A 27,832-nucleotide genomic window follows, 5' to 3' on the forward strand; every position below is an offset into this window, starting at 1 on the left:
CAAATTTGGCACCCTCATCCAGCATGCTCTTCTGCTTCTCAACACCGGTAGCCTGCTGCCCTGCCATTAGGGGACCCTGCCTAACACCCCCTACTGCTACTGGCTGTGCCACAATGTTCACCTCATCTGAAAGGAATGCACCCCATCCCTGTCTGCTCCTCAAAAATATCTTGGGTGTCTAGACCCAAGTCCACCTCAGGATGAAATAATAATGGAGATGGGATGTCCCCCAGCACTGAACTGGCAGGTGACACTATTTCCTGCTGCTCACTTGTGCCAGCAGCAGATGAGGTAGCCTTGGTAAGCCAGTCTACCACTGTCTTTGCCCGCTGCATTTGTATTGGCTGCATACTGGAAGTAAAAATATCTGCACTAGTCCTGTGCATGCCAGGTGTCCGACTGCAAACTAAAGCCTGCTGCTGTAGACAAATGTGGTGATGGAAGCGCATAAAAGAATAAAAAATATAACATATCTAGTGAAATACGTATGTGAATAAATCACAATGCAAACGTATTGCACTAGATATTTTTTATTTTTATTTCTTTCATGCGCTTCCATTACCACATTTGGCTACATTTCTGAGACCCACTCAAAGGGGTTGGCTAAAGAGAGAGCTGTATATGTATTTGGACTTTTCAAACACCACGGAAGAGTTTCGCTTTTCCAAGAATTTCCACCGAGAGTGCTGAGATCTGGTATTACTGTACATATACTATTTGTTTTTAAAGCCTGCTGCTGTTGCTGAGGTTGCACCAGTTGCTGTGCAACATTGCACAGACAGGGCACATTTTGTGGGCTGGGCTGTTGTGGGGTAGCATACTCACAACCAGCACCACACCCTCTCCCATGGCCCCTCATACTCCCACACCTAAATTAACTCAAAAAAATGGGGGTTTGGAAATATGGGGGAAGGGAGGGATAAATACATAAAACACTAACCGCCCCCAAAAAATAAAAATTAAAAAATAATTCTGTAGTAGTGTGCACCCACATGGGATGCACACACAGACAGATGCAGATAGACAAACATAGCCCTAACAAGGGTTCTTGGGTTTGACAGTGTGCAGGCAAGCAGAAGAGGGAAAGCAGCAAAACTGAAATCCAGAACTTCCAGTTGTACTGACTCAAGCTATGAGCTCAACAAATGCCTACTCTACCAAGATAATCCACACAAGAATGCTCATAAGCTCCTACTTTAACCACTACCAACAAGTAGTAATGGCCACATCTGCACCTCCTTATATAGACAGTGGGAGGACTCCGATTCCATTGGTTGATTTGGAAGGAAAGAGGAAGGATAAAGTTACATGTACATATTTTCTTGCTCTTGTGCATCATTTTTAATGCTCACATAAATTTTGCCATGCATCCTTTTTTCTCATGAAACTAACTGTGTGGTGAACCTTTGTTGTGGTTTCACAAAACTTTTCACCAGCAGCAAAGTGAAGAAATTCAGAGTAAAACTGTACATGGTGATATTTTTCACTCATCACTAGAAAGGAGTTCTTAGTACTAATACATGGACAGGTTTAATTGCCATCTTGGTGTCAAGAAGGAATTTTTCCCCCTCTAAGGCAAACAGAAGGGGGTAGGAAGGAAAAGTGCACATATTTTTGTGGCACTTGCAGTAGGAGAATTGACCAAATACTGTATATGTCAAAGCTGATACTCCTTTTTATGAATTAGGGAGATTAATTTGGTTTTTAATCACTTGGTGCTTTGTTTATAAATGTAGGTTGATAAAGGACTGCAAAGAAATGTAAGAAATGTTTTGTTTAATTATTCACCAAAGCAGTGGTGGGAAGAGACCAAGAGGTAATTCTTCAAGTCCCTATAATTTAAAATGGAGGGTATTTGTCCATAGCTGTACAATTTCTTGAGAAAGAAGTTGAAGTCCTATATTTCAGAAGAGGTGGGGGGAATGTTGCCCAGTTAAAGAGCTAAATAAAGCAGTCTCATTGACTTTTTGATTGTTTTTTAGCAAGTACCAATGGGTCAGCTTATCAGCTGCCTAAAGGTTTTGTATTAAATAGTGAGAGGCTTTCCATTGATTTACTGTTGGCAGGATAAAGATGAGACAGTTTCCCTCCATTTTTTAGGTCACTGAAGAAAGGAGGATATCTCCCTGCCCAGAAGAATAAAATATAACAATGGTGATAGGACATTTGGTCTTATATATCAAGATAAGTCACTAAAATCCCCATTTCTTTCTGTTTAGCCCACTAGTGTAGTGTTTTGTTTTTTTTAAACCTGCTGCTATTATCAACTTTTCCACTATGAAATTCTTTTCTATGTTATTTCTCAACACCAGGGTCATTTCCGCTCTATTTTTTTCTCTAAATTCACAATATAAATCTGATTTACACTTCTGAGACATCCCTGTAGGCTTAAGAGTCCAAAATGATTTAGGGATCTAACTAAACTCCACACTTGGGCACATTTACATTTGCAGTTAAAGTTTAAAATTCATTTCACCAATTTTCTAAAAGTAATGCAAATCTAAAACATAAAAACCACAGTGTCTGTAAAATTGTTTTACTAAAACCAAAACCATAAAATTACACTCAAAATATAACAATAAAATCCTCTCATCTCTGATACAGGATTGCTTGTAAGGAATCCTCACATCTGCAGTTCTGTGTATGGTCCTTATGTTAGTAAGCTGGCTAGTCCATTGAAAAATAAAATATAAACCTATGCATTTCAATAGCTAAACTGACTTCCTCAGGGTTGAAATAAATCTGCAATGTCCATCTGTATCAGGCACAAGTTTAAAAAGACATTTCTGGTGATATCAACTTCACCTTGGTGAATATTCTCTTTGAATTAGCAAACACTCTCATCTTGTTACGAAACTGTGAATATTTGCCAATTTACAAAGAGCACAAAAATGAATATTTGACGAGAGAAGTTTCTCCTATCCCATTATAAGATAGAACAGCCACTTTTAAATCTTTTTATGTATGTATATCCCGCATACGTAATTTGTTTAGTGTAAGTGGTATAAGTTATATAAGGAAAATAGAATACCACATTTCTCTTATGATTTTTAAGAAAGTATTTGAAAATATTTTTGATATTGAGGGGAATTAACAGAATTCAGTAGAATTCAGGAGACTAAACTAAAATATTTTAATACTGTGCTTACCATATGTCTCTTACATGCTCTCCACTCTCTTTCTTGCACACCCCACCCACCTACATTGACATCACCATTCAGTTAATCTTGCCCAATCACATGCAATAGTTCACTCTACCTTTGCCCCATATCAGTTATGTTAATTTATGTATGAACACACTAAACAACAAATATTTTCATGTCATTATTGACCAGTGTTACAAGAAGTAAAAAAAAATGAATGACTCTGCATTGCGATGCATAAGAAGGAACTTTATTTTTAGGAGGCAAACAGATAAATCAAACAAATCAAGAATAAAATTTTTGGAAAGTAAAGAGATAATTATATAATTAATTTTTTTTAATTTAATTAATAATACCTCCTGAAAGATTTAAATGTTTATACTAGACGTTTCCATCATGACATTTGGTGCCAGCACACTTGCACTCCAGCACATCAATGTACTCATGATCAAGTAATGTTCCATCAGGGCACCTCAGGGTGACTTTATTTCTTGCAGTCTGAACCTCTTGGCAGCAAGAACATTTTTTGGACATAGTACGTTCTTCAGAAGAGTACCTATACAGAGAAAATACATTGATGTTACATAGAAATTACTATAGGGGGCTTACACAGAAGTGTTTTCTTTCCAAGTCACAATGGTTCACTTATTGTATTAAAATCAGCTTTTGGGATATTTGCAAATCCCTTATGCATTACAAATGTCTGCTATATCTACTAAGTTAAACTGAATTAAACTAACTTGAATCTTATTTAATAATAAGTTGGGAGTACTGTAATAAATAGTCATATGTTAGCAACCAATCAGTAGGTATAGTGTTCAACTGTCTGAAAACAAACAGCTGATTGGTGTTAGGCTGGTTATGCAAACTTACACAAACTTCTTAGACCATAATCAAGACAAGCCCACTTTTGCTTTTATGTAATGAGATCATAAATACAATATTATCAATGTGTAAGGAATAAGGAGATTGAGGTTACAGTGATTGCTTAAGCAATGCTAAAACTGTAGGCTGAGTGGGTGTTTCCTTTAGAGAAGCTTGGGAATATTAGGAAAATTGATAAGGAGCAATTAAAACATGTAGGTTTACTGAATGTTTAACAAGACATTTACACATTTTTTTCCTGAATCCTGTCTATTAAGTCTATGCATATTCAGCTAATTATGTCAGCAGCAAGCAATCCACATAAGCTCAATGTTTAATACAAAATTATCTAGATGAGCATGTTCCTTTGAATAGTCATAGAGAAGGTGATGTTTGGTTTATTACAAATTATATTATTGGCACCAGAGTCTCCAGTTCTAAAAGCAGTCTAATAAATGTGCTCATTAAATCTGGCTGATTTTTTGCAGCATTAGGGGATTATTCATATTATTTTAAAAGACAAGTCGTGCTCGAGATAGACAAGGGTATATATGCTATATTTTGAATAGAAATAAGAAATCTTTAAAATAATGCTAGGTATAGATAGCATACATATTAAATCTAACCTCATGCATAGTTAATTTTGTAAATGGAAGGGCCACTTACTATTGCAACAAAAAGTCACAAAAAATATGAGAAAGCTGGGCAATGCAGAACAGCTGGACACGAGGAGGCTGAATTGTCAAAAATCAAATTTGCTAATTTTTTTTCCAACTAAAAAAAACCTTAAAATTCAAATCTTGAATGTGTGCTCATTAAAACTTGAAATGCAAACACTAGATTGTGTAAAAACAAGATAAAACTCATTGATATTACATTCTTCACAACTTTTTCAATGAGTCTATTAAATTTAAAGTAATTCTCAAAAACTTGAATTTTTTGCACTTTCAGTCTTAAAGACTCAAATTCAAATTAGCAATTTTGCCACAAATAATTATTTGTGGTAAAAAAGTAAAATGTAGATAAATCTGCCAAAAAGTAATTGGAACCATATATATGTATATGATAATATTCTAGATTTAGTTTATGTAACAGTTATTTTTATCTTACATTGAAAAGGTTCCACAAGATCCTTCACAGCGAGACATTCTGACCCTTGTCACTGATGTGCAGCCTTGGTAGGTCAAGTAATCATCAACTGCCTGTAGCTTGCAGGAGCTCTTCTTTTGGATACCTGTAGGGTAATTACATTGCAGCCATTTAAAAAAAATGACTAATTTATATCAACCAACAAAATTTAGCCAAATGTAACAAAGAAGCTATATACATTTTGTAGTACAGGTATAGAATCCCTTTTTCCGGAAACCCGTTATCCAGAAAGTTCTGAATTATGGAAAGGCCATCTCCCATAGACTCCATTATAAACAAATAATGTAAATTTTATGAAATTATTTCCTTTTTTCTCTGTAATAATAAAACAGTACCATGTACCTGATCCCAACTAAAATATAATTATTCCTTATTGGATGCAAAACAAGCCTATTGAGTTTATTCAATATTTAAATTATTTTTAGCAGACTTAAGTTACGGAGATCCCTTATCCGGAAAACCCCAGGTCCTGAGCATTCTGGATAACAGGTCCCATACCTGTACTGTATTAGAAATCTCCATGTCATTCAGTTAATTAGTTAATAATTAACTGCATTAATATTAAAACATTTTCTAATTTAGTCCAACACGATTGGCTGACTGTAATATTTTTTTATTTCTTTTTTACTTTGCTTTTGTCTTCTGCTTTGCAATCATAAATAAGATTAGTTTTAGTAACTAATATCAGGTAAAACGATTCTACTGTCCATTCAGTCACACAGGACTAGTAACTAGTAACATAGTAACATTGGGTTGAAAAAAGAGTCCATCAAGTTCAACACTTCCAAGTAAACCCAGCATACCTATACTGACCTATCTATACACTTACATACATAAAGAGGTACATATATACCAACATCAATACTAACTGTAGATTTAAGTATTACATTAACCTTAGACACAATGCTTGTTCAAGAACTCATCCAGGCCCCTCTTAAAGACATTAACAGAATCTGCCATTACCACATCTCTAGGAAGAGAATTCCACAACCTCACTGTCCTCACCATGAAAAACCACTTGTGAGAGGAAGGAAGAGAGCCACATTAGGCCCTATAGGACTCCATGACTGACATTGTTTTTATGTTTTATCTAGCCAAAGATATCTATCTATCTATCTATCTATCTACGTCTATATATATATATTTATATATATAAACTAAATTCAAATATAAGCTGTTGATTCGTTTGTACTTTTGAACTAGGTTCACAGGTTCATGTGCCTAGCTCCATAAAAGACATTTATTACTGTACAGTTTGAGGTCCTTGGCTTAGCATTTAATCACCACTGGGAAATTGCCTTGATTTACCACGTCATTGCTCTTTGCATTGTTCAAAGCACCTTTTTTTAAAATAAAATAATTGTATAATGGATGTTATATAAATAAAAAGGTATGGAAATCTATAAAATCGTAATAAATGTAAAAAGTACTTACATGTTTTACAGCATCCATTATGTGAAAGTTGAATGCTTCCCTGGTATTGGAGAAAAAATGTTAGTATTTTTTTGAAAATAGCATTTGCCACATGCAATATTTTTAACATCTTTTGACAGCAATTAATCATATTAGTCTGTCTAACTCAGTGACCCCAAACCAGTGGCTCGTGAGCAACATGTTGCTCTCCAACCCCTTGGATTTTGCTCCCAGTGGCCTTAAAGCAGGTGCTTGTTTTTGATTTTTTAAGAGCCAAGCTTTGATTGCATACAAACCCAGTGTAATTGCCAAACAGAGCCTTCTGTAGGCTTCCAGTCAATATAGGGGCTACCAAGTAGCCAATCACAGTCCTTATTTGGTACCTACTGGAACATGTTTTATGGTTGTGTTACTCCCCAGGTCTTTTTACATTTAAATGTGGTTCACAGGTAAAAAAAAAAAGTGGGGAACCGTGGTCTAACTTATAAGCCTTGTTCATTGCCACCGGTCAAAAGTACCCATATATATATGTGGCCAGACCATTGTAGGCAGCAAACAGCAGGTCAGGTCTGTTATTTTGAGAGACATAATTTTAAGTAGATCATGTCTTGAGTTCTGCCTTGAACCACAGGTAGCTTTAATACTTTACTGAGGTTTCAAGAAATGGACAACAATTACAATGTGACATTTTTGACTATGTTCTTTAGGTATAGAGATTGCAAGAAAGTGGACAGGAAGCTGTTCAGCTTGCATTTAATGGTAAAGCAGGAAGTTTCTATAAAAAAAAACAGTAGGGACATGTAACTTGCTATACTGAGTAATCAGTTTTGCTTAACTATAGGAATTCTGGAAGCCCTATACAAAATATGCATTCAGGTATGATACATATGATATATACATGATCCTATTTCATTTAGATATGTAGCCTTCTGTAACCAACAACCTAAATTAGCGACACCTTATAGTCTTCACACAATAACATGATGCAAAATACGGTATCATGTGAATATGCATTATTGCTTATGGCAAATATGGATTACTTACAGGCTCACATTCTTCTTCATTTAATGAGGGGCAAGAGGTTTGGGAGACAGTGGTGACGAACTGATCATTAATTAATGAGCATTTGTACATTGTGCAGTTATCATTCATGGAGGGCAGAACATCTCCAGGCTAAATTATAAGACAAACATAAAGTAGGGTAAATTGCATGATTTTGTTAAATGATACATTTTTAATTGACATTGAAAACAAAAATAATAAATGAATACAAAAACTACATATACATTGTGGGCAGATAATTTTGCATAGCATTTAGGCTATGACTGAACTTACATTCATAAGCCGGTTGGATCCACCATACTTAACAACACAGTTGGTTTGCTGACAGGTACCACAACAGTCAGTTGGGGAATTTTTCTTCACCTTAAAACCCTGTTGAAGCAAATAGAAGCTAATATTAAAATGGGATGCTTTCTACATTTCAGTTATAGATATCAAAGAGATTTGTTCCATTGCATAAACAGAGTACATTGTTTGTGAAAGAAAAAAAGATATGAAAATATTTCAATGTTCATTGCACTCTACTTACAGCTGGGCAGTGTATGTTGCAGACAATTGGATGGCAGGCTATTGAAAAATTGTTTTTATGTTGTTCACAGATACAGCTCTCGCACTTCTCTGAGTAAACATGAGACCCAGGCTGTGGGAACACAAAACAAATGATGCAAATATAAATCTTTTAGGCTACAGTATTGCAATGCCAGCTATTACCCATAATTAACCACGTTACAAAAATGTAACTGACACATTTATCTCTTGTGTCAGTTTTTGTAGGTAAACTTAACTTTTTGCACAGCACAGTGACATATGATGTTAATAATAAAAATAATAAAATAAATGTGTCTTTAGTAAATGTTTACTCATTGCAACTTTGAGGATATCTGTCCTCAATTGTGTATATCAAATACATTTTTGACTGCTTACCTGCTATAAAGCACTAAAACTACAGTGCTGACACTCAAATGCACAAGCCCTAATACCACAGATTTTACTTTTTTGGGCGGTAGTATGTTTTAAGGGATTGTTTGTAGCTAGTTAACAGAAAAACTGAACGGGTCTATGTGTTTCAACCCCATTCTATTCTAAGGGCTGTCTGAATATATTACTCTGTTTTGTTTTTCTGGAGCTCAGTAGGGAAATTGAAGCTGCTCAATGTTTTATTCTTGCAAGGCTGATAATTAGATTACCAGTGTAACACAACAAAGAGTGAAGGGGGTTGTATACTGCTAATCTAATTATCTAACTCATATTGACCAAACATGGAGTAAGCTTTAGTTTCCCTGTTTGACATGTTTAGCTTAAGCAACAACAAAAAGATTATTACATAGATTTTTATGATTAAAATAATAGACAAAAAGTTTGTTCAGAACAAGTCCTATGCACTGAACCTACGCTGAACAAGGGAAATATGTATTATTTCTCATATTTGGTTTCTATACATGTACACATATTTATATTAAAACTAGTTTTTTAATAGCTTTGAATCTCAAAATGCTGCTTACCAAGTATTCAGCGTTTCCACTAACACAAACATGTTTTGGTTCTGGAAGAAAGACATGCAAAAATGCATGAGATGTTACTTAAGTTACATATCTCCTAACATGTGGTGTCCCAAAATTACAGTGAAATTAAATTATGTTGTTTGCTTTTTTCTGAAGTTTTTATAGGCTCAAACAAGAAAGAATTTAGTATTGACAAGGTCATAACAAACCCTTAAATGAAGTTTTTTTTTCTCAACTTATAACTATGATTTCCCTTTTTTTAATAAAAAAAGTTTTAAAAAACCGTCCTCTTAAATTCTCTACAGAAGTTAATAAAAAACTTGCAAAAGAATTGATCACTTTACAAAAAACTTACCACAAACATAAGTAGGACAACAATGCCCTTCTTTGATGCCCCACTTAAGTTCAAATCCAGGCCCACATTTAGGGAAGGTATTTGAGCAACGACTTAGGTCACATCCTTCAAAGAAGTTTATAAAAAAATTAGTTGATATCAATTGATTTGCAAACATCACAAATATAATTTGAAGTAAGAACTTTAAGAAAAAAATATTAGGTACTGGAATTCTGAGGTGAGCTGAATTAAAAAAATTCAGTTCACTAAATAAATAATTATGAATGGTGGTTTCAGAACATTGTTGCTTGGAAAACTGATATATAATATCGAAATTCTTGACAAAATTGAATTATATATCATAGTTGCTTAGAATTGTGAACTATGTTTTGGAATTATGCAAAGAATATGGTCAAAATTAACCAAACAGCTCAACCAAATCCGCACAGCTTTAGACATCTGGGTGAATGATCTCTGGCTGAGTTTTTTCCTGTCTTGTCTCTTGGGAATTATTCTTTGGTGTAACATGCATAAGCAATTTAGTGTGGCTTTTTTCTTTTATGCAGATTACAGGATTGTATAGGATTTGCTGTTAGTGCACAAAACTTGATAATAAGTGTATTATATACTTACTGCATACAGTTTCTTCACAACACTTGTTTGTAGAACTGATTTGAGTCACTTTGTAGAAACCTTCCCGAGTACACTCCTCATTTCTTACATGATGGCACTGCTGTCTTTGGCAGGTTATTCCACGACCACCCTTCAAACATGTGCAGGTCTCACAATTATACTCAAAGGATTCTCCATACTGCAAAGAAAGGAACAGTGTTTAATACTTCTACCCTAATTGATCAGAAGTAAAACTCCCTGCAAACTTTTGTGACTAGAGCCAGGTTACATAATATTCTGATCATTAGTTGAGTTATATGAGAATATTAGGTGAATGTAAATAAGAGGACCATAAAATACACTTTTGTGTGTTTTTTCCAGAGAACACATGGAATGCTATTCAATATTACAGGAAAATAGATGGAAAATGTCTAAACAATTTGTGCATTAGGTTACCACTTGCCTTAGCAAAACAGTAAGGATGGCTAATAATGTTTTATTTTTATCTAAACTGTCAAACCACCAGTGCTATTTTTAAAGTTAAAATGATGGCAAAAGTCTAGAAAAACAACCATACTTATTTTCTTATATATGAATACAAAAAATGAATACCTTGCGGGGAACATTGTCTGGCCCAACACATCCTAGAAGTAACAAAAAAAAATAAAACAGTTCAGAAGAATGAAGGAATAGCCACATATACCAGGAGTTAAAACAAACTTAGTTTTGATCAGAAATTGCTTGATTTTGATTTCTGAGCATGCAGTTTTGCAGTTGTTTCAATTAATAATTAATATCAAATTTAATAAAAAGGGATTTTGGTAAAAACATTTATCAGTAAAAAAAAATATGTTTTGAGCATGATGCAAGATCTCTGTTCCTCTGTCTAAAATCTCACTCGGATGTTTCCTCCTAAAACACTGCCCCAATCAGTGTTCCCTAAATTGTAAATATGTATGATTCACAATTTGGGAAACAGGGAGGGGGTGCCTACATGCCTTCCTCCTTTCTTTACATATACTCACCGCAGCTGCTTACGCAGACATCAGTTGCCATGCTAAATGGCATGCTGCCTTTGGCACAGAAGCATCCTTCCATAACACGTCTGTCATGTTTCAGTGACATTGCATCTGCTGGTCTGAAAAAGGATCACACAGATTCAGCAATTAAGTGTACTTCAAACTTGGGGTTGGTGAATTAATGCTCTTCATGGAATATGCATTAAGACAACAAAGGGAACAAATGTGATTCCTCTTTTCCCTAATTAATAATTTTACAAGCATGAATTAACTATAAACTGCTATGAAAACTTGCAAAAAATCTCTTTCTGAAAAGAATGGGTAAATATTATAAATATATTATCATTCATTTTGCAACTGAATAAACTGTTATATATATATATATATATATATATATATATATATATATATATATATATATATATATATATATATATATATATATATATATGCAGTGTCATTTAGTATAGTTATAACACTTCATTACTTACATTTCAGTATTATACAAATATAGTAACTGATAAATAAAAATTAGTAATTGAAGGTTCTATTATTTTTCCCCAGAATCTATTACACAGAAATGGCTACTTACATAGATTGGCAGGTTATAGGAAGAGCCGGGCCACATGCATTATACACTTTGTCAGAAGGACAAGTCATTGCTAAAACAAAGAAAGATATAAATTATTCCTCTTATTATAAAGTAGATGATTTTATAGAACATGTATATGCTGCAACGATATTTAGTGATGGGGTTTGACCTAATGAGAAAGAGCTGAATAGGAAACTTACGGCAAGTTGAGGCATGGCTTCTCCACTGAATGCAGACACCACGATCACCGCAGATTGAAGCATAATGTTGTAAACTTGTACATTCATTGTTTGAATTGGCCTTATTGCAGCTGTCCAAAAGGCAGGCTTGGTAGAAAGGTTCTGGTGAATGGAATGCATGGCAGTTTTGGAAAACCCTTTAAATAAAAACCAACAGAGAATTAGTTCACCTGTGATATGTGAAAGGATAAATGGCTTTTAAAAGTAGTGTTTCTCAAACTGTTTATTCTATCCACAAATATATTCTTATTCTATTTAATGGCCCTTTGTCATTTCTGTTCACTTGCTCTGGGTTGTTCTAAATATCTCTTCGCCTTTGCCCCTGTACAATTTTGACTTTTCTCTTTCATTCAGTCCTTTTCCCTCTTTTATCCTCCCATGCTGGAAGATAAACCATGATGCAATTACAGTTTATGTTTGGTATAAGTTGGGAGAACAGGAGGGCTCTTTAAAAGAAAATGTATGTGATAAATAGTGAGAATGTTGTTCATTGAGTTAAATTAACTCCATATAATATCTGTTTTTGAACCTGGGCAATGGACTGGTAAATGCAACATTATTGTCTTGTTGGTATGCTATTTTTTGCATCCTACCTCAACTAATTATTAACTAAATAACATCCTTTCATAGAATATCTGAATTACTAGAGATGTTAAGGCAGAAATACAAATCTTATGTTTTTGGTTGCCTTAAAAACCAGTTAAAGCTAGTAGGTTTCCCAAACACTAATAAGAGCAAGCAAGAACAAGAAATGCGTATTTTTTTTAAACAAAGTAAAATTTTATGCTTTATGTTGCAGGTTGTATTTATACATGGTTCTGTATTATAAATGATAACTCAAGATATTTTCTGTACTCAGTAACCTTCCACAATACATTTCTTCCTATCATTACTTAGCATTGGACTGTAAAGGCAACAATGCTTAATGCTTTTATTATTTTATAAATTTAGTGTGAATGAATCTAAAATGAATTCTTACGGTCCCATGATGAGATCACAGAGAGGAGATTTGCAAGTTTTAGGATGTACTGGAGGAATGCTCTTGCATCGAGGCTTGTCTGGGTTATGCACCATAAAAGAATCAGCCATAGCTACAGCGTTAGTTGTGATTTTACCATTAGCCATCAAAAAGTCATCAGCTTGGTTGTTGGTACAAGTACCTAAGATAAAACAATTACATTATGTTATATTTTTTTGAGGATCCTACTACTAATGTTAATAAAACAAAACACAATATATATAAACCAGCATTTACAATATTGTTATCTCACCCCAGTGGTATTGCACAACAGTGTTATGCCCAGTGAGTTTACTGAGGTGTCTGCCAAACACCAAGTACACAACTGTTGATAGCCACATCACACATTCTCAGAATGCTCATACAGGGGGCTTGCAGGATATGTGTATGGGCAAGCTGTGTTATGTGAACACGGTTTAGTACAATCAATAAATTCCTACACATGTCAATACATTTAAAGAAAGGATTAATTAAAAAAGCTAGCAAGAAACATTCTACCACACTCCACTGGTGCAGTTTGACACATTAATACATTATATGACACGGAAAAGGAATGTAAAATAAAGATTCAATACTAATTTGGCAAATTCCTCAGAAACACACATTGACAATCCACAAGTTAGAACACACAAGGCTGTTATTACACAAAGGATGATAAATATTTACCAGTCTCTAGTGTTAAAGCTTCAACTTTATGCTGTCACTTACCGCATTGTCCATGTGTGTTTTTATAAAACTTTCCAAATGGCATCATTATACTGAAGGTCAAACCATTATAAGTGACATTTGTCTGCAGCTCTGGTATTTCAATTACTACATATACTCCGGATTGGTAAACTGTTATTCCATATTGTGTATACGGAAGCAATACGAGATCTCCATTTACACGAGTCTAGGGTAGAAAATGTGAATGGATACCTGTTATCCCTAGGATCAGATTTAAAGTTAGGGTGAATCTAGGCCACTCACAGACACTGTCCCCCCTGCTCGCACCCCCTCCACTCATACACCCCTCACCACTTACACATGCCTCCGTACTCACACCCTCCCACTCACACACCCCTCCCACACTTGCATATGCCTCCCCTGCTTGCACTCACTTCCTGGCTGCTGCTACCAATCACTGGCACTATTGCACATGTGCCCATTGGGAGGCATGCCCCCCCAAGATTTTTGCTACATTAGGGCTGGGCCTTTGTGGCCTGCCCACAAATTCAAGTCTGGTTATCCCACATAATAACATCTACACAATGGGGTCATTTCTAAACATTGTACAATGCAGAGCTTCTTTTCACAGAGGGCTTAGAACAGTGACACAGTGAGTGTTAGCAGATATATTTACATGGACCTTTCTGGTAAGCTTACATAGTTTAAACCTTTCTTTCTCCTTTAATGGAAAGCACAGTACAAATAAAAATGAACAATTATGTCTGGGAGTCAAATGCACCAATCTTGCTCAGCTTTATAACAAACAAGCAAGCTAAATATGGTCACTGTGCAAATCATTCTATGCTGTGCAAAGTTTATAAATGAGCACCAATGTTTTGATATGATTGATATATTAATGTGAACTATCAATTTTGAAAGGGCAGATTTTTTTTGGTGACTTTTAGAGCTAAAAATCCGATTTGGAAAAATAAATTTGACCAAGTAAATGGCCACCTTGTTTTTTGTGTGCAATTTAGTGGCTACATTGTCACCAGGTTCTTTAGACGAATGTAGCTGTTACTTACCTCTAAGCTTATAGGAGAAAATGTTTTGGGTGAAATTGTAATTTCCTGATTTTTATGTCGTACAGTAAGTTTGCGTGGGCAGGTAATACCAGTTTTATCTTCACAGTGATAGTTGTCGAGGTAAATGCCAAAGTTATCAACTGTTTTCACAATTTCTTCCATAAGAACGTAGGAACAACTTCCTTGGTATGCATAATAGGTTCCATCAAAGGTAAGATAGTGATCTCCCCAACCACCACACATACCTACAGAACAATATTAATTTAGGTAAGTTGTCAACCTGAACAAATTATTAGAGTTCCAATGAAAGATTTACATGTTTATGAATTCTTCATATTAAAGCACTCACACCAAATGTATATTATTCATTTTTAGCTGAATGCAGAGCTTAACTTTGTACTTGTTTCCCTTTCCTAATGGAAATATCTGGAATGCTTAATGTTTTACCATGGCTTAAAAAATCTTTCTTGTTCCATGTGTTCTATGTTCCTTTTTTGTTGTTTTTCTTATTCTTCTTCTTTGTCTTTTTTTCTTGTGCTTTTATTACCTCACTATTTATTTTTATGGAATTTTTAAACAAGTATTTATCAAAAGGTAAACTCACACCTACTCTTATTGATAAATATGCCTCCAAAATATATGTGTTTTAATTGCTGGCTACCCTAGCATTTAGTTTAAGATTCTTGGGCTCATTTACACAGTTGCTAAATCCATCATTTGAACATTTGATTTTTGCACTTGGGAAAAATTTGAAGCAAAGCACTAGATATAAGTGGATAATCCAGACAGAAGACATCTTTGTGAAAGTGGCAAAACATCTTCACAGAGGAGGAGAAATAGCAGTAGACAGCTTTAAGTCCAGATTTCCCCTTTGTTTATGTGCTACCTGACTATATCACTTTACATTAATAAATCACTACTACCCATATTAAGTCTACTAGGTGCACTATGCAAGATGTCCTTTCTTTATGCTTCTTTTGCATTGGTTATTGATAATCTTCCTTGCACTTTAACACTAAGGGGGATGCTATGTCTGTGTTCTACTCTGTAACTGGTTAATATATGTAATATATGTAGCCACAAAGATTACTGGCAGCTACTGTACTGTATAATAGCTAATATCTAATTGAACTGTTTTACTATTTAAATAATAATAGCCTTTTAGAGTCTAGCTTTTGTATTATTAACATATATACTCACAAGGACACTCCCAATGCCAGCAACAGGAGTCATCATCAGGCACAGCTATTGGCTTCATTTTATTGGCACATGTAATCTCTGGTGGAGGTGTGCAAGATTTTTGAACAATCTGTAGTTGACCATTTGAATTACATACAGCTTTAGTGCAATTACAAATCTGCCAGCTTGTATGGGGCTGTAGATGCAAGAAAGGTTGAGTAAACAGAAATTTGTATGATAGTATTTTAAAGACTGCAGTTCAAATCTCAGTAGTATTGTTCCTTATTTTCATGAATGCTGGATGAGCAATATTTCTATAAACAATATTATTCTATTACAACCATAATCTTCAATGAAATGATTCTAGAGATTACCCATATAAGGCTACACAAATCATTTTGTTTCTACATATACAAATAGTGGCATAGAAACTCTACTACAGGGTGCCAGTAAACACAAAAGGGCTGATTCACTAAAGTGCAATAAAACATGTGCTATTTATAGCGTGCGTTAAAAATTTTATCGCGTCTAAATTCACTATAAGCATACTTGCGCTAATTTATGCGCGATATTGCATGCGTTATTTAACTCGCAAAGACTATTTTCGTTTGGTATTTGACGGTACATGCGCTAATTAACGCCCGCGTATAGTCGCCGCAAATAGATAGTAGCCACAAATAGATAGTAGCCGCATATGAATTGTCTCCACATATATATGGTAGCATATAAATGGTAGCATATAATTAGTAGCTGCTTATAAAGAGTAACTGCTAGTGATGAGCGAATCTGTTCCGTTTATCTTTAGCGAAAAATTTGCAATGTCGTGCGGCCAAAAAAATTGTTGCCCGCAACTATTTATATGCAGCTACAATTGATTAAATGTTTCGCCAGGCATGGATTCGCAGCGAATTTTTGGACGTGCGGCGAATTTTTCTGCTGCAAATTTTTTCATGCGTTTTGCCATTGGCGGACTGTTTTGCGAAACGCATGAAAAAATTCACCGTGGAAAAATTCGCTGCACGTCCCAAAATTTGCCGCAAATCCATGCCTGCCGAAACATTTCATCAATTGTAGCCGCATATAATTAGTCACGCGAATAAACGCACGCCATGCATGCCAATACTTTCGTAAAATTACTGTATTAAAAATGACCATTTCCCTGCAAACTGGAGGCAGCGTCACTCTAGGGCCAACACATACTTGAATAAATAGCACTGCAAAGTCCATATTTTATTGCCAGAAGCTCATTTACTGTACTTTTCTATAATTATCGCCTGCCCCAAGTAGGTGTTATTTTTCACATAGCCTAATGCGATATTTAGCATGGCTAAGTGATTGTGAATCATGCGTTAGTATTCTTTCCAGCCTGCTATTTAACGCATGTGTTAAAACTAACACATGCGGTTGCGAGAAAAATAATGCATGCGATACGCTACTTAACGCACGTGTTAAAACTGTAGTGAATCGCTCGCTAATTTTCGTGTCTATTTTAACGCACAAAAAGTGCGATAAAATTTATCGCACTTTAGTGAATCAGCCCTAAAATATGGAACCTACAAGAATTGCTGGGATTAGGACAAACCCTGGATTTGGTGCCAGATTACTACTGAAAAGCAAGGTCTGGATAAAAAAGAAAATAGTGAGGGGCACAAAAGTTCATTATTAACTCATATACGTATGTTTAAAGCTATTGAATCAAATTTCACCATCAAGATTTAGACACTGTTTATGTATGCAATTTAGTGAGATCCACTGCTCTGTGGGTAGAGTAAAATTAGAGCTGATCTAAAAACTAAAATAAATAATGCAAGTAATAGAGGTTTTACTTGAACAACATGTTATTGGTATACAGGGTACTGCTACGACAAATTTACAGATGAAAATTCTGACTCTAGTTGATCAAATTTTTTTGTATCAGAGCTACAGCATATGTTAAAAGAGGAATTTTATAAAGAAGTACAACTTTTAGAAATGGATGTGGCAGCAGCAAAATAGCAGTTGTTATGCATTTAAACTTAAATATTACAAGTCATTTGATGTATTCTGGATACTAGTATGATAAATCACTGAGAGGAACTCACCACACATGGAGTAGTTGTACTGATTGTTGTGACAGTGGTTGACTTGGTGGTTGTTTTAGTTGTACTTGTAGTTGTATTAGTTGTAGTGTGTGTAGTTGTTGGTGTTGTTGTTGTTGTACAAGGTATCTCAGTTGCAGGTGGTTCCCCACAATTGCCATCACATACAACTTTGTAGCATTTTCCATAAACAACACTACGTGTTATTTCCTGACCTGTAAGAAAACGTTCTTTTAGTTGCTTGACTTTGTTAATAATTATGTGTGAGTCTAGTCTGTTCATAAAACCATGGAACATTTTACAAAAAGGTGACATTGCATGTACATTACCCCACCATGTAATACAAGCTCCTTTTTACTATGCTAAACCTAGTCTTTATTAGAAAAATGCTTCTATATTGCCAATTTTGTCCACAAATGGCACCCAGGCAGCTTCTTTTTTTATTTTTAATTTATAGAAAATAAACATAACATCCAGTACCTTTAACTGCAAAGAGTAAATGTTCATTGAAAAGTTCTAATTTTATTGTAGGGCAGATCAAGTGTGCATAAGCAAAGCATAAAATTATATAAATGGTAAATTTATTACCAGGCAGTATGTTTGACAGAAAGGAAGACTGGGAAGGGCTCTGATCTCAGAGGTTGTTGTGGAAGGTAAGGGGTGCATACTAGAGAAATCAGCATTTTTTTTTGTTTAGTTTTTTTGCAAAACTGTACCATGTGAAAAAGTTCCCTCATTTCTACTTCTTATTATAACTTGCAGGTAACTACATCATTTTGTAATATACTTGTATAAAAGTACTGTACTACTGCCTTTCCCGAATCTGCTGATAAGTAACTCCATTCACTTAAGCAATGGCTATGTAATGTTGTACTGTGTTGAGCATATCAATAAAGTCTTATCTATCTTAACTCTATTCTATCTTTCATTAATTTTACCAATACACTATGACTGTGGATAGGCCAGGACAAGTATGACATTGGAAATGTTGACATTGCAAATGAAAAAAAGCAAAATGTGTCAATGATTTGATATTTGCTGTAATCCCCAGTAAAATAGCCTTTCTGCACTGCTACTGCTCTGGAACCTTGTTCTGACTAGAAGTATAGAATATCCATAGATGTCAATGTATCAATCAAACTAGAAATAGTCATTCAAACCTGCTTATTATTATAAAATATTAAATGCAATTTATATCCTGTTGGATACTGGCAATGTCCTATCAAAAGCCAGGAATTAATATTAACCATGCATATTGAGTTAAAGTTGGTGGGTGAGAGCAAATACTATCCTACATAAGTGTAGAATTACCTGGTGTATATACAGTTCCATTATAATAACAGGTACATTTTGTGGTGTGTGTTGTGGTTCGGTGGATTGCTGTTAGATAGAATAGATTAGAAATTATAAATACATATATTTGTAAATTGCTAACAGGATAAAATATATTCTGTGAAAATAAAACCATATTCTTAACATTCTAATAACTCTATGTAAGAGGAATATGTATTTCCCCTTCTTAAATACAGGTCATCTCCCTGTGCCCATTGTCTAAAGCAGACACTTATCTACATTTACTTTTTTATGTTGGTCTTTTTCAAATGGAACTATAATAAATAAATATAATGATTCCCAAACCACACATTCAAAAAATTAAGAACAACTGCAAATAGCCATAGAATAATACTCTCTACATCATACTGAAAGTTAATTTAAAGGTGACCAACCCCTTTAAGACAAGGGCTAATTAAAAATACTAATGAAAGCTGGAAAGGAACAGCATATATACTATTAGATCAAAAGTGTTCATAGGCAATAAATTATGAAGGTACAGATAGATAGAAATGACTTGTAGAGAGAAGCAGGTATGGCCTTAATTTGAGGTTGGGTTCCATGTCAGGCTATGTGACCTGAACTGAATCCAGATCCCTGGACTATTTACAACCCATCCTAATTGAAAAACCATCATCATGTACTTTAACTTTAGCTTATTCTTCCACTTGTTCTACTCTTTTTCTTAATTATATTGGTTGGAAAAACCAACATATTGTGCTTCAACTTATTCTTGGTTTGTTGGTTTGAAAAACTAACAAACTGTTCTTTGACTTCATCTTATTATTCCACTTCATTTATTTTCTTATTTTTATTTTATTTCTTTCTTAATACAATTCTTAATACAGCCAATTAGATTTCGCCCATAGAATGTAATTGATTTACACTTAACCTGCTGCCAATATCCCAAAACCTTGCACAGTATGTCCCTGGGTAACTACAATTCAAGGTTATAATATGTGGGTGGAGCCACCAGCAGCCAATCAGATTTTACCCATTGACTTTCCATGGGGGAAATTTGATGTGCTGCCATTTTCACACTGCTAAGCCAGAGTTACCAAACTGTTCACAGTTGGGCAATGGTAAACTGAAATTAAAGGTTAGAAAAAGTGAAGGGAGCCAACAACGGCCATTCAAATTAGACCCATTGTCACCAAACTTGAATTACATAGTCCTGGGGTCATCCCAAATGAATAGGCAATATTTGTTGGATACTCAAAAGTGGGTGGAGCCAACATTAGCCAATCAGAATTAACCTATAGACTTTCAATGGTTTACATTTAAACTGCTGCCATTCTTTAAATATTAATACCAGGGTCCCCAAACATGACAAAGTTAGTCACTGGGTAAGTTCAGTTTGGGGTTAGACAAGAGTGGGTGAAGCCACAAACAGGCAATCAGATTTAAACTTATTGATTTTTAATGGGGAAATTGAAGCTTCTAACATTCTTATAGTATTAATGCAAACTCTTCATAGTTAGTCAGTAATAGACTGTAGTATAAGGTTTGAAAAAGTGGGCAAAATCACAAACAGCCAGTCAGCTTTAACCTACTGTTTTTGTTTAATTTTGAAATGCCATTCTCATACCATTTATGATACGGTCCCCAAACTTTGCACAGTTAGTCACTGGGTAAATACAGTTTAAGGTTAGAAAAAGAAGGTGAAGCCACCAATTGGCAATTAGGTGTCACTCTATGACTTTCAATAACTGTGGTCCAAAGTTAGAAAATTGGGTGAAGCCAGCTTACAATCAGATTTCATTAAGTCAATTCATAAGTTTTAAAAAATATTTTCGTTACTTACATGTTGTTGTTGTTGTGCAATTCTCCATATGTTCTTTTGTCTTACAATTGTGTTCACATTTAAGATGATGATGTGAGCATTTTCCATGCCCTTCATCACTTGTACTACTGCTTATAGTCTGACCTGCAAGAAGAAGTTGATCACTATGAGTAAGTTTAAACCGCATCCTTTCTGGGGGTAAGATCCATTTAAGGAACATGCAAACATTCTAGAATTGACTGCTTTACCTGGCCAGTACCGCTCTCCATTGTAATAACAGAAACATCTTGTGTGCGTGGTTGGTGTTGCTGTAGGATTACATTAGAAATAAATAAGACATTGCTAACAGGATGTAACATAAAGTTTGGTGTAAAGTCATATTCCTCACTTTGGAATACTTCTATTCGAGGGAAATTAAAGATGAAGTTTCATAAATTGTATTGTGTTTGAAAGCAATACAGTAAAAAAAGATCCTTTTGGTTTTGTACTTTCATTTGATCCTTGCTATTAACATCTTCCTCAGTGATAGCATATCTGTCTTTTAGTGGTAATTACTTACGTGTTGTTGTTGTTGTGCAATTCTCCATATGTTCTTTTGTCTTACAATTGTGTTCACATTTAAGATGATGATGTGAGCATTTTCCATGCCCTTCATCACTTGTACTACTGCTTATAGTCTGACCTGCAAGAAGAAGTTGATGATCACTATGAGTATGTTTACACCGAATCCTTTCTGGGGGTAAGATCCATTTAAAGGTGACATTTGATATAAAGTTCATATTCAGTTATAATATTCATTCTCCTTCAAAATGTTAAATGATGCAGAAAGAAAGATGTTTTGAAAGCATTTTACGTCCTAAAAACTGCCATTATATAAGAGCTGTATAGACAAGCTCTCCAGTCTGAAGCTAGAGTGAAATGAGACATGGGAGTGTCACTTCAGTCTCCCACAGGAAGTGGTCACAGCACTGATGGACAGGCTTTACTCAGCAGCATCAGGGAAAACCCCTCCCTCCTTCTGTGTCTCTCTGCTTGTGCTGCTGCTGCTGGGGGAGGGGAGCGAGTAGAGCAGAAACGGACTGTCTGTGACATAGCTAAGCCCAATCCACTCTATGCATATTCACTTCACTTTAAGTAGGTGAGGTGGTGTCCTTAAAGTCTCTCTGGGCCGGTGGCTCTCTGAGCCTTATACTGAAGAGTCTAAACCTGAAGCTGGCATAAGGTATGGGTAGAGCAAAGTTTTCAAGCAGTTATGGACATATTTGAAGCCAAAGGTATTAAAATAAAAGCACTTCCTTCTATTATTTTACATTGTTTAGTGCATTGTAAAAATTTATGGTATAGATCCCCATTAAGGAACATGCAAACATTCTATAATTGACTGTTTTACCTGGCCAGTACCGCTCTCCATTGTAATAACAGAAACATCTTGTGTGTGTGGTTGTTGTTGCTGTAAGAATACATTAGAAATAAATTAGACACTGCTAACAGGATGTAACATAAAGTTTGGTGTAAAGCCATATTCCTCACTTTGGAATACTTCTATGTGAGGGAAATAAAAGATGAAGTTTCATAAATTGAATTGTACTTGAAAGCAATATAGTAAAAATAGATCCTTTTGGTTTTGTACTTTCATTTGATCCTTGCGCTTAACATCTTCCTCAGTGATAGCATATCTGTCTTTAGTGGTAATTACTTACGTGTTGTTGTTGTTGTGCAATTCTCCTTATGTTCTTTTGTCATACAATTGTGTTCACATTTAAGATGATGATGTGAGCATTTTCCATGCCCTTCATCACTTGTACTACTGCTTATAGTCTGACCTGCAAGAAGAAGTTGATCACTATGAGTAAGTTTAAACCGCATCCTTTCTGGGGGTAAGATCAATTTAAGGAACATGCAAACATTCTAGAATTGACTGCTTTACCTGGCCAGTACCGCTCTCCATTGTAATAACAGAAACATCTTGTGTGCGTGGTTGGTGTTGCTGTAGGATTACATTAGAAATAAATAAGACATTGCTAACAGGATGTAACATAAAGTTTGGTGTAAAGTCATATTCCTCACTTTGGAATACTTCTATGCGAGGGAAATTAAAGATGAAGTTTCATAAATTGTATTGTGCTTGAAAGCAATATAGTAAAATTAGATCCTTTTGGTTTTGTACTTTCATTTGACCCTTGCTCTTAACATCTTCCTAAGTGATAGCATATCTGTCTTTTAGTGGTAATTACTTACGTGTTGTTGTTGATGTGCAATTCTCCTTATGTTCTTTTGTCTTACAATTGTGTTCACATTTAAGATGATGATGTGAGCATTTTCCATGCCCTTCATCACTTGTACTACTGCTTATAGTCTGACCTGCAAGAAGAAGTTGATGATCACTATGAGTATGTTTACACCGAATCCTTTTGGGAGGTAAGATCCATTTAAAGGAGACATTTGATATAAAGTTCATATTCAGCTATAATATTCATTCTCCTTCAAAATGTTAAATGATGTAGAAAGAAAGATGTTTTGAAAGCATTTTACGTCCTAAAAACTGCCATTATATAAGAGCTGAATAGACAAGCTCTCCAGTCTGAAGCCAGAGTGAAATGAGACATGGGAGTGTCACTTCAGTCTCCCACAGGAAGTGGTCACAGCACTGACGGACAGGCTTTACTCAGCAGCAGCAGGGAAAACCCCTCCCTCCTTCTGTGTCTCTCTGCTTGTGCTGCTGCTGGGGGGGAGGGGAGCGAGTAGAGCAGAAACGGACTGTCTGTGACATAGCTAAGCCCAATCCACTCTATGCATATTCACTTCACTTTAAGTAGGTTAGGTGGTGTCCTTAAAGTCTCTCTGGGCCGGTGGCTCTCTGAGCCTTATACTGAAGAGTCTAAACCGGAAGCTGGCATAAGGTATGGGTAGAGCAAAGTTTTCAAGCAGTTATGGACATATTTGAAGCCAAAGGTATTAAAATAAAAGCACTTCCTTCTATTATTTTACATTGTTTAGTGCATTGTAAAAATTTATGGTATAGATCCCCTTTAAGGAACATGCAAACATTCTAGAATTGACTGCTTTACCTGGCCAGTACCGCTCTCCATTGTAATAACAGAAACATCTTGTGTGTGTGGTTGTTGTTGCTGTAAGAATACATTAGAAATAAATTAGACACTGCTAACAGGATGTAACATAAAGTTTGGTGTAAAGTCATATTCCTCACTTTGGAATACTTCTATGTGAGGGAAATAAAAGATGAAGTTTCATAAATTGAATTGTACTTGAAAGCAATATAGTAAAAATAGATGCTTTTGGTTTTGTACTTTCATTTGATCCTTTCTCTTAACATCTTCCTCAGTGATAGCATATCTGTCTTTAGTGGTAATTACTTACGTGTTGTTGTGCAATTCTCCTTATGTTCTTTTGTCAAACAATTGTGTTCACATTTAAGATGATGATGTGAGCATTTTCCATGCCCTTCATCACTTGTACTACTGCTTATAGTCTGACCTGCAAGAAGAAGTTGATCACTATGAGTAAGTTTAAACCGCATCCTTTCTGGGGGTAAGATCAATTTAAGGAACATGCAAACATTCTAGAATTGACTGCTTTACCTGGCCAGTACCGCTCTCCATTGTAATAACAGAAACATCTTGTGTGCGTGGTTGGTGTTGCTGTAGGATTACATTAGAAATAAATAAGAAATTGCTAACAGGATGTAACATAAAGTTTGGTGTAAAGTCATATTCCTCACTTTGGAATACTTCTATGCGAGGGAAATTAAAGATGAAGTTTCATAAATTGTATTGTGCTTGAAAGCAATATAGTAAAAATAGATCCTTTTGGTTTTGTACTTTCATTTGATCCTTGCTATTAACATCTTCCTCAGTGATAGCATATCTGTCTTTTAGTGGTAATTACTTACGTGTTGTTGTTGTTGTGCAATTCTCCATATGTTCTTTTGTCTTACAATTGTGTTCACATTTAAGATGATGATGTGAGCATTTTCCATGCCCTTCATCACTTGTACTACTGCTTATAGTCTGACCTGCAAGAAGAAGTTGATGATCACTATGAGTATGTTTACACCGAATTCTTTCTGGGGGTAAGATCCATTTAAAGGAGACATTTGATATAACGTTCATATTTAGTTATAATATTCATTCTCCTTCAAAATGTGAAATGATGAAGAAAGAAAGATGTTTTGAAAGCATTTTAAGTCCTAAAAACTGCCATTATATAAGAGCTGCATAGACAAGCTCTCCAGTCTGAAGCTAGAGTGAAATGAGACATGGGAGTGTCACTTCAGTCTCCCACAGGAAGTGGTCACAGCACTGATGGACAGGCTTTACTCAGCAGCAGCAGGGAAAACCCCTCCCTCCTTCTGTGTCTCCCTGCTTGTGCTGCTGCTGGGGGAGGAGGGGAGCGAGTAGAGCAGAAACGGACTGTCTGTGACATAGCTAAGTCCAATCCACTCTATGCATATTCACTTCACTTTAAGTAGGTGAGGTGGTGTCCTTAAAGTCTCTCTGGGCCGGTGGCTCTCTGAGCCTTATACTGAAGAGTCTAAACCGGAAGCTGGCATAAGGTATGGGTAGAGCAAAGTTTTCAAGCAGTTATGGACATATTTGAAGCCAAAGGTATTAAAATAAAAGCACTTCCTTCTATTATTTTACATTGTTTAGTGCATTGTAAAAATTAATGGTATAGATCCCCTTTAAAGAACATGCAAACATTCTAGAATTGACTGCTTTACCTGGCCAGTACCGCTCTCCATTGTAATAACAGAAACATCTTGTGTGTGTGGTTGTTGTTGCTGTAAGAATACATTAGAAATAAATTAGACACTGCTAACAGGATGTAACATAAAGTTTGGTGTAAAGTCATATTCCTCACTTTGGAATACTTCTATGTGAGAGAAATAAAAGATGAAGTTTCATAAATTGAATTGTACTTGAAAGCAATATAGTAAAAATAGATGCTTTTGGTTTTGTACTTTCATTTGATCCTTGCGCTTAACATCTTCCTCAGTGATAGCATATCTGTCTTTAGTGGTAATTACTTACGTGTTGTTGTTGTTGTGCAATTCTCCATATGTTCTTTTGTCATACAATTATGTTCACATTTAAGATGATGATGTGAGCATTTTCCATGCCCTTCATCACTTGTACTACTGCTTATAGTCTGACCTGCAAGAAGAAGTTGATCACTATGAGTAAGTTTAAACCGCATCCTTTCTGGGGGTAAGATCAATTTAAGGAACATGCAAACATTCTAGAATTGACTGCTTTACCTGGCCAGTACCGCTCTCCATTGTAATAACAGAAACATCTTGTGTGCGTGGTTGGTGTTGCTGTAAGAATACATTAGAAATAAATAAGACACTGCTAACAGGATGTAACATAAAGTTTGGTGTAAAGTCATATTCCTCACTTTGGAATACTTCTATGCGAGGGAAATTAAAGATGAAGTTTCATAAATTGTATTGTGCTTGAAAGCAATATAGTAAAAATAGATCCTTTTGGTTTTGTACTTTCATTTGATCCTTGCTATTAACATCTTCCTCAGTGATAGCATATCTGTCATTTAGTGGTAATTACTTACGTGTTGTTGTTGTTTCGCAATTCTCCTTATGTTCTTTTGTCTTACAATTGTGTTCACATTTAAGATGATGATGTGAGCATTTTCCATGCCCTTCATCACTTGTACTACTGCTTATAGTCTGACCTGCAAGAAGAAGTTGATGATCACTATGAGTATGTTTACATCGAATCCTTTCGGGGGGTAAGATCCATTTAAAGGTGACATTTGATATAAAGTTCATATTCAGTTATAATATTAATCCTCCTTCAAAATGTGAAATGATGCAGAAAGAAAGATGTTTTGAAAGCATTTTACGTCCTAAATACTGCCATTATATAAGAGCTGCATAGACAAGCTCTCCAGTCTGAAGCTAGAGTGAAATGAGACATGGGAGTGTCACTTCAGTCTCCCACAGGAAGTGGTCACAGCACTGATGGACAGGCTTTACTCAGCAGCAGCAGGGAAAACCCCTCCCTCCTTCTGTGTCTCTCTGCTTGTGCTGCTGCTGGGGGGGAGGGGAGCGAGTAGAGCAGAAACGGACTGTCTGTGACATAGCTAAGCCCAATCCACTCTATGCATATTCACTTCACTTTAAGTAGGTGAGGTGGTGTCCTTAAAGTCTCTCTGGGCCGGTGGCTCTCTGAGCCTTATACTGAAGAGTCTAAACCGGAAGCTGGCATAAGGTATGGGTAGAGCAAAGTTTTCAAGCAGTTATGGACATATTTGAAGCCAAAGGTATTAAAATAAAAGCACTTCCTTCTATTATTTTACATTGTTTAGTGCATTGTAAAAATTTATGGTATAGATCCCCTTTAAGGAACATGCAAACATTCTATAATTGACTGTTTTACCTGGCCAGTACCGCTCTCCATTGTAATAACAGAAACATCTTGTGTGTGTGGTTGTTGTTGCTGTAAGAATACATTAGAAATAAATTAGACACTGCTAACAGGATGTAACATAAAGTTTGGTGTAAAGTCATATTCCTCACTTTGGAATACTTCTATGTGAGAGAAATAAAAGATGAAGTTTCATAAATTGAATTGTACTTGAAAGCAATATAGTAAAAATAGATGCTTTTGGTTTTGTACTTTCATTTGATCCTTGCGCTTAACATCTTCCTCAGTGATAGCATATCTGTCTTTAGTGGTAATTACTTACGTGTTGTTGTTGTTGTGCAATTCTCCATATGTTCTTTTGTCTTACAATTGT

General features: G+C 35.4%; 1 protein-coding gene across 1 annotated transcript in view; it reads right to left on the reverse strand.

Moving 5' to 3' along the window:
• Positions 1-3,505: 3,505 nt before the first annotated feature.
• LOC100485356 (mucin-2) overlaps positions 3,506-27,832 on the reverse strand; it is a 110,148-nt gene continuing 85,821 nt past the window's right edge. Inside the window, exons 29-47 of the mRNA XM_031900760.1 lie at positions 19,249-19,317; positions 17,941-18,152; positions 15,881-16,055; positions 14,681-14,925; positions 13,656-13,839; positions 12,909-13,089; positions 11,891-12,066; positions 11,691-11,760; positions 11,105-11,217; positions 10,692-10,723; positions 10,101-10,278; positions 9,489-9,593; positions 9,134-9,174; positions 8,161-8,271; positions 7,905-8,003; positions 7,614-7,742; positions 6,591-6,630; positions 5,118-5,241; positions 3,506-3,699 (exon numbers count right to left, since the gene is read on the reverse strand). Of these exons, the coding sequence (XP_031756620.1) occupies positions 3,525-3,699; positions 5,118-5,241; positions 6,591-6,630; positions 7,614-7,742; positions 7,905-8,003; positions 8,161-8,271; positions 9,134-9,174; positions 9,489-9,593; positions 10,101-10,278; positions 10,692-10,723; positions 11,105-11,217; positions 11,691-11,760; positions 11,891-12,066; positions 12,909-13,089; positions 13,656-13,839; positions 14,681-14,925; positions 15,881-16,055; positions 17,941-18,152; positions 19,249-19,317 (2,459 nt within the window). The 3' untranslated portion in view covers positions 3,506-3,524. The remainder of the gene's footprint in view (positions 3,700-5,117; positions 5,242-6,590; positions 6,631-7,613; positions 7,743-7,904; positions 8,004-8,160; positions 8,272-9,133; positions 9,175-9,488; positions 9,594-10,100; positions 10,279-10,691; positions 10,724-11,104; positions 11,218-11,690; positions 11,761-11,890; positions 12,067-12,908; positions 13,090-13,655; positions 13,840-14,680; positions 14,926-15,880; positions 16,056-17,940; positions 18,153-19,248; positions 19,318-27,832) is intronic.

This window comes from Xenopus tropicalis, chromosome 4, assembly GCF_000004195.4.
Source record: "Xenopus tropicalis strain Nigerian chromosome 4, UCB_Xtro_10.0, whole genome shotgun sequence".
Taxonomy (NCBI): Eukaryota; Metazoa; Chordata; class Amphibia; order Anura; family Pipidae; genus Xenopus; species Xenopus tropicalis.